Here is a 14,896-nt window from a genome sequence, read left to right as displayed (position 1 = left end):
AGATTGGGTGGAGTCGATGTTCAGAGGCATCTGGATGTGTTTGTACACATGTCATCGAAAGCCAACAAGTAGGTGAGGCAAATGCAAGGAATGCAGTTGTTATAATGGCCATATTGAGAGCAGGAGTAAAGGAATCCTATTGCAATTCTCCTGGTCCTTGGTAAAACCTCATCTGGAATATTCTGTGCAGTTCTGGTCTTTTAACCCCAGGAAGGATGTACTTGCCACAGGGAGTGCAGTGAAGTTTCACCAGACTGGTTCCAGAGATGGTCGGTTTGTCACATGAAGAAAGATTTGTGTCGTCATTTTTTTAAATGCGAGTGACAAGGTCAAAGGTTGTTATTGTCGCTGTTTTTTTTACTGCGAAGAAGGGAGGGGATTTTTGGGGTCTGCAAGTATTGATTCTTTTCTTTTTTGTGCCCGGGTGGAGAGTTGGTATCTTTTCTTTCATCAGCACCCATGGTCTTTCTGCATTTAATGGCTATCTGGAGAAGACAAAGATCAGAGTTGTATTAGTAGTGCATACTTTGACAATAAAATGAACCTTTGAATAGATTTGGATTGTATTGTTTTCAGAATCAGAAACAGATTTAATATTGGCATATGTTGTGAAATTTGTTATTGTGTAGTACATTCCAATACATAACAAAAACTGTAAATTACAGTAAATATATTAACATTTAAATTTAATAAATAGTAAGGAGAAAAAGAGAGAGAGAAGAGAATAATAAGAAAAAAATGTGGTGAAGTAGTGTCCATGGGTTCAATTTCCATTCACAAGGGAAGAAGCAGTCATTCAAAGGATGACAGATCTCTTTGAAACTTGCAATATTTGGAAAAGGTTCCCCAAGCTGGATACAGGGAGGAGTTATCCCCTGACACAGATGTTAGTAACTCGGGTAAGGCTGAGTTGAGAAATTTTGGACACTCAGATACTCATGGGACTTTGGAATTCTCTACCCTGTGAGACTGTAATAGCTCAGCCGTTGAGTTCATGCCAAACAGAGATGAATAGATCTTTTGGATATTGTTGGAATAGAAATAATACAGGTAAATGATGTTGATGTAAAAGATCAGCCAAGATCTTGGCAAATGATAGACTAGGTTTGAGGGGCCGAATGGCCTGTCCCATGCATTGCTACATTGACATGGATGGAGGACCAGAAGCTGATGGTGAATTGATGTCAGGTGATGGGGGAGGTTGAGGCTGGTGTGGAGCGGAAATGCCAACCAGGCGCTAAAGTGCTAATCCACTTTTTTCTGCAAAGAAGCAGAAGAGAGAGAGAGCCAAATGGTCTAACGCTGTTATCCTTTTGAACAGGAAGAACATGATTTCAGGAGGAGAAAGCATCCAGATGAACGGAGACATGCCTCATGACAGTGGTGCTGGGGGTGGGAGCCATGAGGTGCCGGATGAACTGAAGAAAACCGGAAGGTAAGACCAGAAATTCTGTGACATGAGTAACGGTTACCTTCAAATCTGCATTCTGGGCATTGTTGGAGCTAGAGTGGGTGGTGTTTTGTGAAAACACACCAATTCTTTTGATATACTTTTTCCCTTTTCCAATATAGATTCATTGATTACCAGATCATATCATTACTGCTGTTTTCTGCCATTCAGGCTATTTACAGTTAATTAAGCTGGAACACAGTCAAACCTGTGTCACACCCATTATTCCTGGAAAACCTGCATTGTATCAGTGCATACAGAGTACTCCTTCTCCAGGTACACATGGGCATAGATGTAACCTTGGAAGAGGGGCAGAGCCCTTCAACTGCCCACCCACCTCTTAGAGCTGTGAATGACCACTTTGACCAGGTCAAGGAGCAAACTGACCAGGAGGTCCCCCAGTTGACCCACCTGTTGACCAGAGATCAGGAGCGTGAGGCTGAAGTGCAGCCTAAACTTGAGCACCCCGCTTCAGGTATTCAAATGGAGGGTGCAGCTTCTCATACTCCATGTATACCTGATACACTGTCCCATCCCAGCTGTAGAAATGACAAGCACTGGAGAGCCTGTAAATCAACTTTAGAATCTTTTACTACATTGTGTTCAATACTTGAAATTACGCTTGCTAAAATTCAGTGATTATTTCCCAAAACATAGCTGTTTGATGTCCGTATTTGTATGGGTTGTTTGGTTTCATTAAATCTTGAATCGTTGAAATCGTACCACATCATGTAGTAGCAAAGATTAGAGGGATAGGATCCAAATGCTGGCAAATGGGACTGGTTTAGATTGGCATGGGCGAGTTGGGGTGAAGGGCCTTTTTCCGTGCTGTATAACACTGACGCTATGATGTATTACTCATGAAGAAAACGGAGTTTCAATGTTTATTTTTTCTTTATTATTATTGCTGTCAGGGGAAGTCTAACCCAAAGGAGGTGTTTTCCTAAAATTGAACTTCCCAGATGAATTATATTGACATGGGCTCTACGGGAATGACCAATTCCTTTAACTGATAAATGGTAAATTGTTGAGAACGTCATCTTCAGTTGCTTCAGACTTATCGGTGACATATGGACCCTCAGAGCCAGGGTGGAAACAAATCGTCCTTGATTCCCAGCAAATGCAAATATAAATAAATAGCAATAAATAACAAATATGAAATAACACAATAAAGAGTCCTTGAAGTGAGACCATCAGTTGTGGGAGCACCAGAAATAGAATGAGTTAATCTATCCCTTTTTGTTCAAGAGCCTGGTGGTTGAGAGGTAGTAACTGTTCTTGAACTTGGTGGTGAAAGTCTGGAGCAGTGTTCCCTCTAAGGTGTGTGCGTGTGTACGTGCTACGGGCGCACAAAGAAATTTAAACTGAGCACAAAATCACCCTCTCCCTCATTGGCATGTTACGTTTACAACACAATCATACACAATCACATTTCCTTTTCCAGTTTCTGACGCGGACGGTGTTGACAAATTGGAGTTGGTGATGATTTGTCTGCAGATTTTAGAACTGGCTTATTTATACTGTTTTTATTGATGAAATTATTCAGAGCGCACATGTTGTCAATGGGGGAAAAGATTGCACTGCGCAAGAATTTTGTGCGCACTGGTCATAACAAATTAGAGGGAACATTGGTCCTGAGGCACACTATTCTCTGTGTGTAAAAATAAATGAAGTAAAAAATAATTTCTCTGCACATCTCCTTTAAATTTTCCTCTTCTCACTTTCAGTGAACGTCTCCTAACACTGGACATTCCCACCCTGATAGAAAGAATTTGACTGTCCACTGTCTGATTTTATTTAATTTTTCTTTTGTCTGACACCTTAGATTCTTCGGTGGTTTTGTGGCGGACATCAAGAGGAAAGTCCCGTGGTATGCCAGCGATTTTTATGACGGACTGAGCATCCAGTCTTTGTCTGCCATCATGTTCATCTACCTGGGGACCGTAACCAACGCCATCACCTTCGGAGGACTCCTCGGAGACGCGACGGACAACATGCAGGTTCGGGGCACTGGTGACTTGACAGATACACGTTCCGACCAGGGGCTCAGTGTGTTAATCACACGTAGGACTACATTGCAGATACTGTGGAGAAATTTCACTTCCCCGGGATCGTAAGCGTAGTGGTCTCAGATCACACTGTGTGTGAGGTGTCAGTGAGCAGCATGATTTGAGAATATTGAGGTGCGTCCCCAGTGAACTATGGGGCTGGACAAGTCAGATGTAAAGTTAGTGGCTTCCCTGGCTGGTAATTGTACTTGGTTTATTATGGTCATGTAGCAAGTTACAGCAAAATACTTTTATTTGCATCTGTCCTGACAGTTCATAATTACATTGAGATAGTAAAAAGCAACACAGAACGCAGAGTAGTATTTCAGATACAGAGAATCTGCAGTCCAGGCAAATAAAGTACGTGCCATGATGAGGTAGTTTGGGAGATCAGGAGTTCATCTTTAGCCAACAAGAAGTTGATTCTACAGCCTTGTAGCATCAGGGTAGAAGCTGTGTTTAATGCTGGTGGTTTGTGTTTTCAAGCTTTTGTATGTTCTGACCAAAGGAAGTGGGGAGAAGGGAGGGTGTTCACGGTGAGAGCTGGTTGGACTGGGTTTTGAACCAGTCTCAAAATGAGTGGTCAGAACAATGCAGAACGGGAGCAGTCCTGTCAGCCCACAATGTTGTGCAACATCATGTAGAGAGAAAAAAAAAACCCTCCTTCAGAGGACGGTGAATCTTTGAAGCTCTCCAAATTGTGCAGGCTCCGTCACTCAGTATGTTTGAGCTTCGGCGCTGTCTTTGTGGAGTTTAAGTGATCTCCCTGTGACTCTGTGGGTTTCCTCCAGGTGTTCTGGTTTCTTCCCATACACATAGAGAGATATGGCCCTTTGACCCAATGAGTCCATGTTGGCCACAGTGTACAGCCTGTTAATCCTAGTTTCCTGCCTTCAGGCCGGATCCTTTCAGGCTCCTCCCGTCCATGTACCCAGCCAAATGCTTCTTAATGAAACAACTGTACCTGCCTCAACCGCTCCCCCTGGCAGCTTGTTCCATATACTCACCACCCTCAGTATGAGAAAGTTTCTCTCAGGTGCCTTTTAAATCTTTTCCCTCTCAACTTAAAATTATGGCCCTTTGTTTTCGATTCCCCAACCTTGGGGAAAAGACCAGCCACCTTATCTTTGCCTATCGTGATTGTACGTACATCTGTGAGGTTCTCCCTCATTCTCCTACGTTCTAAGGAATGAAGCCCTGGCCTTGCCAACTTCTCCCTATAACTCTGACCTCCAGTCCTACCAACATCTTTGTATACCTGTGCACACTTCCAGCTTAACTGCACCTTCCCTCCAAGCGCGACCTTACCAACACCTTGTACAGCTGCAACCTGATTTCAGGTTTCAGGTGTAGATTTATCTGTCACATGTACAGTGAAATGTGACATTTACGTTAACCAAAACACCCAAGAATGTGTTGAGGGCAGCCCGCAACCATCGCCACACATTCCGGTGCCAACAGTGTATGCCCACAATGCTTGGCAGAACAACACAGAACACAAGCAGCAACAGTGAAACCAACGCACATACACGGTCGTCAAACCCCAGGACAGGCTGCCGTCTTCGGCCTCCAGTGGACTCCAGGATTCGCAGGCAAGGGACTCCGACTTCCCCAATGAACTGTGCATCATCAGTGGGGACAGGAGAGGTTCCAAAGGATTGGAGGGTTGAAGATGTTGTTCCTTTATTCAAGAAAGGGAGTAGAGATAGACCAGGGAATTATACACCAGTGAGTCTTACCTCAGTGGTTGGTAAGTTGATGGGTATGATCCTGAGAGGCAGGATTTATGAATATTTGGAGAGGTATAATATGATTAGGGGTAGTCAGCATAGCTTTGTCAAGGGCAGGTCGTGCCTTACGAGCTTGATTGATTTTTTTGAGGATGTGCCAAAACACATTGATGAAAGTAGAGTAGTAGATGTTGATTTCAGCAAGACATTTGATAAGGTACCTCATGCAAGGTTTATTGAGAAAGTAAGGAGGCATGGGATCCAAGGGGACCTTGCTTTGTGGATCCAGAACTGGCTTGCCCACAGAAGGCAAAGAGTGGTTGTAGACAGGTCATATTCTGCATGGAGGCTGGTGACCAGTCGTGTGCTTCAGGGATCTGTTCTGGGACCCCTACTCTTTGTGATTTTTATAAATGACCTGGATGAGGAAGTGAAGGGATGGGTTAGTAAATTTGCTGATGACACAAAGGTTGGAGGTGTTGTGGATAGTGTGGAGGGCTGTCAGAGGTAACAGCAGGACATTGATAGGGTGGAAGACTGGGCTGCGAAGTGGCAGATGGAGTTCAACCCAGATAAGTGTGAGGTGGTTCATTTTGGTAGGTCAGATATGATGGTAGAATATAGTATTAATGGTAAGACTCTTGGCATGTGGAGGATCAGAGGGATCTTGGGATCTGAGTCCATAGGACGCTCAAAGCTGCTGTACAGGTTGACTCTGGTTAAGAAGGCCTACGGTGTATTGGCCTTCATCAATCGTGGAATTGAATTTAGGATCTGAGAAGTAATGTTGCAGCTATATAGGACCCTGGTCAGATCTCACTTGCAGTACCGTGCTCAGTTCTGGTCACCTCACTACAGGAAGGATGTGGAAGCCATAGAAAGGTTGCAGAGGAGATTTCCAAGGATGTTGCCTGGATTGGGGAGCATGCCTTATGAGAATAGGTTGAGTGAACTTGGCCTTTTCTCCTTGGAGCGACAGAGGATGAGAGGTGACCTGATAGAGGTATATAAGATGATGAGAGGCATTGATCGTGTGGATAGACAGAGGCTTTTTTCCAGGGCTGAAATGGTTGTCACGAGGACACAGGTTTAAGGTGCTGGGGAGCAGGTACAAAGGAGATGTCAGGGGTAAGTTTTTTTTACTCAGAGTGGTGAGTGCGTGGAATGGGCTGCCAGCAACGGTGGTGGAGGCAGATACGATAGGGTCTTTTAAGAGGCTTTTAGATAGGTACATGGAGCTCAATAAAATAGAGGGCTATAGGTAAATCTAGTAATTTCTGAGTTAGGGACATGTTCGGCAGAACTTTGTGGACTGAAGGGCCTGTATTGTGCACAGAGATTCTCAGAGGCTCCAGCCACTGGGTCTCATCTACTGACCTTCAGGTTTTGATCTAGACTCCTGATCGACCTTTGGGCTTCAATCTGGACCTCCGATTGACCTTCAGCCTTTGATCTGGACATCTAGTCGACCTTGGGCCTTGATCTTCGGTATTGACCCAGGACTTTTGGATGATGACGAAGGAGGATCATGGATCAGGGCCTGAAGTCCCGGCCTCGAATGCTGGAATTGTCGATGATGGGAGCCTGAAAACTAGGCCTTGAACTTCGGTCTCACTGATGATGGGTCACCGAACATCCTTGCTGGTCTGCGGGCCTGACGTCTGATCCCGACCTCACTGCTGCCTTTCGAACGCAGGGGCTTAGACTCTGGCATGTCCTATAATTCCCCCACATTCCTGCCCCTAAGTCCTAACCTGACCTGTAACTCTCCTCGTGTCCCCAAAAGCATCCTTACAAACCAAAAATAACCAAGTCTGAACTGATACCTCGATGGAGACCTCGGTGTCATCTTGAAAACTAACGTCCCTGCTCTTGCACACAATGCCCTCATTGCTGAAAGACTGAAGACATGCGGGGTGGCAGGTGAACTGGTTTGGGTACGTTGTCTGTAGTATGTAGGTGAGGGGTAGAATGTGCAGATAGTTCTTGGGAATAAGGATTCACGTGTATACAGATGCCTGAAGGTTGCCGTAGACTGATGAGCTGAGGTGCTTTCTCCATATTGTATGATACCATGGCTCAAAAAGAGGGTTTTTTAAAAAAAACTTTTAAGGGAATCACAGGATTTGAGGTCAGTCACTGCCAGAAAGCGTGGTCTGGGTAATGAATAGAAGAACCTGTGTGAGGGGATTTACTTCTGAAAGATCTATTCAATTTGTCAGTAACTTTCTTACACCAGTGGTCACTGGGTTTGGGTTTGCACAATGTGGAAACACCTCAATCAGACCTTAGAAATTTTAAAGATCTTTATACTAGGATCATCATTATATAGATTTGTGATTGTATGCCTAAGCATTGTGGCTAGGTCAGACCAGAGCTGGTGATAATTAGAATTAAGGTTTGACTTTAAAGGGCACAGTTGACTGGTTTCACTGCTCCTCAATTATCATTGTCTTTTTGTTGGTATCTTGCACACTGACATTGACCTTGGGCATCAGATTAACTTAGAACCAGGAGGAAGACACATGATAATCATCAGCCAACCACCATTCTCATCCTGCCCACCATTCCATAAGAACAATGGTCAATCTTCCGAATCATACCTAATTCAATTCCTCAAATTCTTCTGTGTGCACCAGTCAACAGATCTTGCTTTTGTACAAACTCGATGACCGACAGTTTACTTCATTCCGGGGTAGAAAATGTCGAAGATTCACACCTTTCGAGTGAAGACATTTCATTTCATCACATCCCTTATCCCGAGTTCTCCCACAATTCCTGTTGTAATACATGTATGCTCAGGTGCAATGAAAAATTTACTTGCAGTGGCATCACAGGAATATTGCACAGATGCAGCTTTCATAGAAAAACATAAATTAGATATAAATTAGGCACAACTTCGACAAGAAAACACGATTAGAACTAAAAGAAGTTCATTTTAGTGCAAAGTGATTAAAGTAATGCTAAACTTGATGTTTGGTTGAAGAATTGAATGGTTAAAGGGAAGTAACTGTTCTTGAACCAGGTGGTGTGGGATTTTGGGCTTCTGTACCTCCAGCTCAATGGTAGTTGTGAGAAGGTGGCTTGGCCTAGATAGTGGGAATCTTTGATAATGAAGCAGTGCCACTGATGGTTGAGCACAGATCTTGCTTTTGGCCTTATTCTTTTGCTTGCTTCTGCAAAGCAGCAAATGTAAAAACAGAAAAGAAATACAGAAAATGCTAGAGGTACTATGGCAGCATGTATAAAGAGAGGCAGAAATGGTACAGGCTGATGACCTTTCATCAGAACAGAACAATTCCCTCATAAACAAGAAAAGACTGGTTATCTGAGGTCTTTGGTTCCGTGTTGAGTCCCAACTTCTGTAACACGCTGGATGGAAGACTAAGTGGAGTCCCTTGGGCTTCACTCGAATAACGTATGGGGCCAGAGACAGAGGTCACCATGGGAGTAAGAAAGAGAACTAAAGTCTCAGGAACACTTGTTGACTGAAGTGATAGGAACTGATGGTACTTTGCACATTTGCTGCCGGGGAATGTGAGCACGGGCAGTGGTTGATGTTCTACAGAAACTCAGTGGACAAGAGAGAGACAGGATGAGTAAGATGGGAAGATGCATTGGCCAGACAGGATCAACTGGTCACTCGGTGTAATTCTACTGAACTTCCTCTGCCTTGGGGTGGAAGGCTGGCAAATGGAACTTCAAGGCCAGACGTTTGTCAGTTTCTTAATCCAATTTCTGCTCTTCCTCAGGGCGTGCTGGAGAGTTTCCTGGGCACAGCCATCAGTGGAGCCACCTTCTGTCTGTTTTCTGGACAGCCACTCACCATCCTGAGCAGCACGGGGCCAGTGCTCGTCTTCGAACGTCTCCTCTTCAGCTTCAGCAAGTAGGTTCGATGTCGATGTACACTGAGCATCGATGTTGGAGAAGGGATCAGAAGTAGGCGTGACCCATGGCAGCCGGGTGGGAAACTAGAGGGCATGGGGGCAGGTAAATTCTGGGCAGAGGCTTCATGATGAACGTCTTGAGAGGACAGAAGACCATGGGTGCAAGCTCTGAAAGTGTCGTCAATTAATTATCTTTCCCCTTGTTTTCCCTACAGCAACCCTTTGCAAGTATTTATCAAATTTCCTTTTGGTATTGTTTCCAGTATTCTGTATGGAGTTGCATTTCAAATCCACACATTCTCCTGCCTCACATCCTCCACCATATCCTTGGGCCTTCTGGCAAGCACCTTCACTCTGTGTCCTCCGGTCACTCACCCTCCTGTCACTGAGTGCAGTTACTCTGTCTAAAACTTTTATGATATTTAGACCTTGAGATTAATCTTGGCATTGATCAATTTCCAGCTGGACCTGTCTCAGTGAGCACTGAGACTCAGGTGATCAAAATCAGTCAGATGGTGACTGTTTAATTTTAGATCTCTTTTTCCATGCTGTGACTGAAGTTGTTATGTCAGCATCTCCCACTGCCCTCTGCTAATTGGAAAGTGGTGTTAATTACAGCGGCGGGTGACAGAGTCCAAGGGTACAGTCCCTCATACAGTGCAGCACTCCCTCAGGGTGGCCCCTTGTACGGCCCCTCCCACAGTGGGACTCTTCCCCCCCCACACCCCCATCATCAGTGCGGTGATCCCACAATGCTGCCCCTCCAACAGTCGGGTATTCACACTGTACTACCCCTCCCATGATGCACTGATCCAGCGGTAATGATCCCCTAAATCCCTTCCTGCTTCCTGCACCACTTGAAGGTTTCTCCGGAGAGGTGAGGCAGGAGGAGTGGGTGATGTTTGGTGGTGACGGTTTACACTGAGCTCTGGGCACTGCTGTGAGCCAAACTTCATTTCCTGATATCTGCACCAGTCAGGACGCATTGGCATCAGCGGCTTCATGTGGCCTCTACTGTCCCCCGATCAGATGCTCCTGGTGGGTAACTTGTTCTGTCCCATCACCTGTATTCGGCTGGTGCTGTGTATTGGCAGTAGTACCCTGTGCCAGGAACAGACATTTTGTTCCTGTGTCAGCTGTTTCTCTGTGGGTGGCACTTTCTGTCACGCTCACTCCAGCTCCCTCTCTCTAGTTCTCATACTTTCTCTCTCTTTCACATTCTCTCTCCATCACTGACCCACTTTATCTCATCCTCACTCATACTCTTTCTTCCTGTAGTCTGCCTGACTCTTTTACTGGCTCTCTGCTCTATCTCCTTCTCTGTCCCTCCCTGTAAAATCATTTTCTCCATCTCTGTATGTCTCTTTGTCCTTAACCTTCTCTCTCTATCTCCCTGTCTCTTTGTCTCTGTCTCTCTATCTCCCTCTGCCTTTTACACTATTTATATTTTTGTCCTTTTCTATCTTTACCTTCTGTCTCTCTGTATCTTTCAGTCTATTAATAATTTCTTAATCCTTTGCAATTATTTATCTATCTCTCTAGCTCTCTCTCTAACTCTCTCTAGCTGTCTCTCTAGTTCTCTAACTAGCTCTCTTTCTCTAACTTTTTTTCCTCCCTCTCTAACTCTCCCATCACCCCTCCCCCCACCTATCCATTTGTCTGTTGCTGTCTCCAATACTATCCCTTTCTGTCTTGTTCTTTGTAATTATCTCTCTCTCTCTCACACACACACACACACACACACACACACACACACACACACACACACACACACACACACACACACACACACACACACACACACACACAGACACACACCTGCTCTAGAACTGATTGTCAGGCTTCTACACTGCGCCTCTCTGCTGCAGTAGTGAGAGATTGCTTCTCTGTTAAGTATCACGTGTGATGTTGAAATCTGGATGTAGCTGCCTCTCAGGGACAGAGGAGATGTCGAGCGGTTTTGTGAAGAGAATAGTTGTCCTCTGTGTCGTGAGCTCAGTGAGAGAAGTGATTATTGAAACGAATTAGTATCATCGGGAAACCACTGACTGAGTGATGATGAAAGGGTGACCTGTGGAGGAGTAAACAATCGTGAACAGCAGGTAGTTTCCCAGGGAAAGATAATCCAAAACTAGAGGCCATCGGTTTAAAGTGAGAGGGGAGAGAATTAAAACTAACATGAGGATCAAATGTTTCAAATGTGCATATGTAATTTTTCTTTTTTACACTATGTGGAGGATGCATGGAACACCCTGGCAGGGGTGGTGGTAAAGGTCAAAACATTAGGAATATTAAAGAAACTCTTAGATAGGCACATGGAAGAAAGAAAAATAGAGGGCTCTGTGGGAGGGAAGGGTTGGGTTGAACTTAGAGTATGTTAAAACAGCAGCGCAACATTATGGGCTGAAGGCCTGTATTGTGCTGTACTGTTCTATGTTCATATATGAAACATGCTACTAGAGGTATAATAGCAATATTTAAGGAACTTGAGCATGTATGTGGATAGGAACAGTTTAGAGGGTAATGGGCCACACATTGACAAATGGGACTAGCTTAAATCAGGATCATTGTTGATGTGGGCGAATTGGGAGAATGCTGTAATTTGCCCCAACCCCAAACCCTAACTTACCCGCATCCTAACTAGAGCATGCAGTTGAGTGATAGAATCTGAGGGCAGATGATAGGAATGTGAGGAGAATAGCCAGCAGGGAGAATTAATGGGGGAATGGATTTGTCAGTGAGTTGGAATAGGCTTGATGGGACAAAATGGTTGCCTTCTATGCCAAAAGAGGTCATGCTACATGAAGCAGGCATGTGACTTGGAGACAGGTCAGAGCTCCTTTCAGTGAGTCAGTGGCCCTGTTCCCACTGACGTATGAACACTATGCAAAGGTTGTAGGGTTCAGAAAACTAATATCATCCTGATGTGTGATTTCAGAGCCAAAGGGACCTTTGATAAAGTTTAAAGGAGAACTGCATTATATTAGCAACTTTCACCAACTCAGTATGTCCAAGGCCACTTCTTGCTGAAGCATAGGCAACACTCAGGAGCTAGTTTGTGTATGGCAAGCTCCCACAGCTATATCAGGCTGTGTTTATAAGTGTAACCAAGACACTGCGATAACTGCTCTTCCTCAAGATAAAGCCACAGAATCATCACCGTACACCGGAGAGGGGATCAGGGGTAAAAGTATCTTGTATTCCTTATGAGTAAAGTTATATGGCTGATTCCTTATCAGCTTACTGTTAGAGTACATTCAACAAGGCAGCTCTCCCCCAGTATTGCACTGGAGCATCAGACTAGATGTATGTAGGGACACATCGGGAATGGGGTTTGAATCCACCACCACCAACCTGGGGTCCAATGGCCCCTTGCTTAACGTCATTGATCCACGGTATAAAAAAATGGTTGGGAACCTCTGTTCTATGGGTCGATTGATATATTACTGTCACATGTACTGAGATACAGTATAAAACTTAGTCTTGCATGCCGTCCATACAGATTATGTCACCACTTCCGTTCATTGAGATGCTACAAGGGAAAGCAAGAACAGAATGCAGAATAGGGACTTGTTGGTTTTGGTTTATTATTGTCACATGAACTGAAATTCAGTGATAAGCTTGTCTCGCAAACTGTTCATATGGTTCAGATCATTACAGAGTGTGTTGAGGTAAAGCAACGACTATGCAAAATAAAATGTAACAGCTTCAGAGGAAATGTAGCGAGGGTAAACAATGTGATAGGAGCTTATGATGAGGTAGTTTGTAAGGTCAAGAGTCCATCATACTGGGAAGCTGTTCATCAGTCTTATAAGAGTGGGGTAGAAGCTGTCCTTGAGCCTGGTGGTTCCTGTGTTCAGGTTATTGTATCTTCTGCTTGATGGTGGGGGTAGGGGGTGGAGAAGAGAAGATGTCCAAGGTGAGAGGGGTCTTGGTCTTGATTCTCACCTTCTATTTGAGGATCAGGGATCCCAGAGGATGAGGATCTTTGGATTAGCCCAGGGGCTGTGTGAGGCCGAATCTGACGGAATCCTTTTGAAAACATGTTCCTGGCAGCTCTAATAAATAGTTCATGGGAGCGAGCTGAGAATGTTTTAATTGGGAGTCCCGTGACACGGCACAATCTTCACCATCACTGCTGATACAATGGCCCTCTCAGACGTGAGAAAATGCTGCCTTTGTCATCTCCAGTTTGGTCAGGATGGCGTTGCGTTCTCGCACTGAGATTGGATCTCTGAGCAAACGTGATGAAAGGCCATCGTTGCAGGAAACAATGATTACAGGCGAAGCCACTTCCACACGGAGAATGTTGAAGCCCCGATTCATGTGCTTCTGTTGACTTTAAAGAAATCCCTCACAATTATATAATTGTGCTGTGTTTCCAGGCTGGACAGACTCACTTTACAGATCAGTGAACAATTATAGCATACTGAGAAATGTTTGCTTAGTGTTGAGAAGATAAGTGATTCATTGACTTCTTGTTTATTGCCCATCCCATAACCCCAATGGACATTTGTACAGGTAGCCTAGGTGGGGACCTAAATATGAATCGGTCTAGATAGGGACACTAGATTTACTTTATATAAAAAAAATTGTGATCACCATTAACAGATTTATTTAATTCTTTGAATTTAATCTCCCCAGCTGTTGTGTGGGATTTGAACTCTTGTCTCCTGTTCAGTCACCAGGCACGTACTGTCTGTCCCCCTGAGTGTTCATCAGTCAATAGTTGTTCCCTTTCACCAGCCTCGCCTTCTGATGAAGCAAAGCTTTGTGTTAAAAGTTCTTATTCTTACATTCAGTTCCTTCCAGGACCTTTTCCCTCCTGGTTTTAATAATCCCTTCAGCCTTATATCTGTGTTTCCTCAGTCCTAGTCCTAAACCTTTGATTTTAATTGTCCCATAAGACATAGGGGCATAACTAAGCCATTCAGCCCATTGAATCTGCTGCACCTTTTGATCATGGCTGATATATTATTCGGTTCAACCCTATTCCCCTGCCTTCTCACCATTCCCCTGCCTTCTCACCATTCCCCTGCCTTCTCACCATTCCCCTGCCTTCTCACCATTCCCCTGCCTTCTCACCATTCCCCTGCCTTCTCACCATTCCCCTGCCTTCTCTCCATTCCCCTGCCTTCTCTCCATACCCTTTGACAATCTTACCAATCAAGAACCTATCAACCTTCACTTTAAACAAGCCCAATGACTTGGCCTCCACAGCCATCTGTGGCAATGAATCCCATTGATTGTCCAACCTCTAGCTGAAGAAATTCCTCCTCATCCCAGTTTTAAAGAGATGTCCGTTTTATTCTGAGGCTGTACCCTCTGTTTCTAGAATCTCCCGCTGCAGGAAATATCTTCTCACATCCACTGTACCCAAACCTTCAATATTCATTAGGTTTTAATGAGACATCCCTTCATGTTATGAAAATAGGCCCAGAGCCATCAAATGCTTCTTCATCCCACCCACCTAGACCCTTCTCTGACTTTCTTCTCAGGGATGTACCTTAAAGCCTACCCTAGTGTTTTCTGTGTGGCTGTTTCTTGTATTTAATTTGATAACTACAACTGTGGCATGTTTTGCTCCATGAGTGGGACAATGCACAGTAGTGTAGTAATTTTATGTACTGCACTGTGCTGCTGCAGTAGCAAAAAAACACATTTCATGACATATGAGTGATGATCGTCCATGATGAGGTGGGTTGTAGTCAATACAAAACTTAATGAAATCTGTATGAGGATGGTTCCTAAGCTAGACAGGGAGGCTGGGAGGAACTATGC

General features: G+C 44.4%; 1 protein-coding gene across 4 annotated transcripts in view; it reads left to right on the top strand.

Annotated features, from left to right (window-relative positions):
• LOC132391820 (electrogenic sodium bicarbonate cotransporter 1-like) overlaps positions 1–14,896 on the top strand; it is a 198,306-nt gene that overhangs the window by 101,569 nt on the left and 81,841 nt on the right. For all 4 annotated transcript variants that reach the window (XM_059965468.1, XM_059965469.1, XM_059965470.1 and 1 more), the window contains exons 11-13: positions 1,322–1,435; positions 3,276–3,450; positions 8,981–9,114. In XM_059965468.1, the coding sequence (XP_059821451.1) occupies positions 1,322–1,435; positions 3,276–3,450; positions 8,981–9,114 (423 nt within the window). The remainder of the gene's footprint in view (positions 1–1,321; positions 1,436–3,275; positions 3,451–8,980; positions 9,115–14,896) is intronic.

This window comes from Hypanus sabinus, chromosome 3 (genome assembly GCF_030144855.1).
Source record: "Hypanus sabinus isolate sHypSab1 chromosome 3, sHypSab1.hap1, whole genome shotgun sequence".
Taxonomy (NCBI): Eukaryota; Metazoa; Chordata; class Chondrichthyes; order Myliobatiformes; family Dasyatidae; genus Hypanus; species Hypanus sabinus.
Note: the sequence above shows the minus strand (reverse complement) of the source record. Positions and strands in the feature narration are given on the sequence as shown.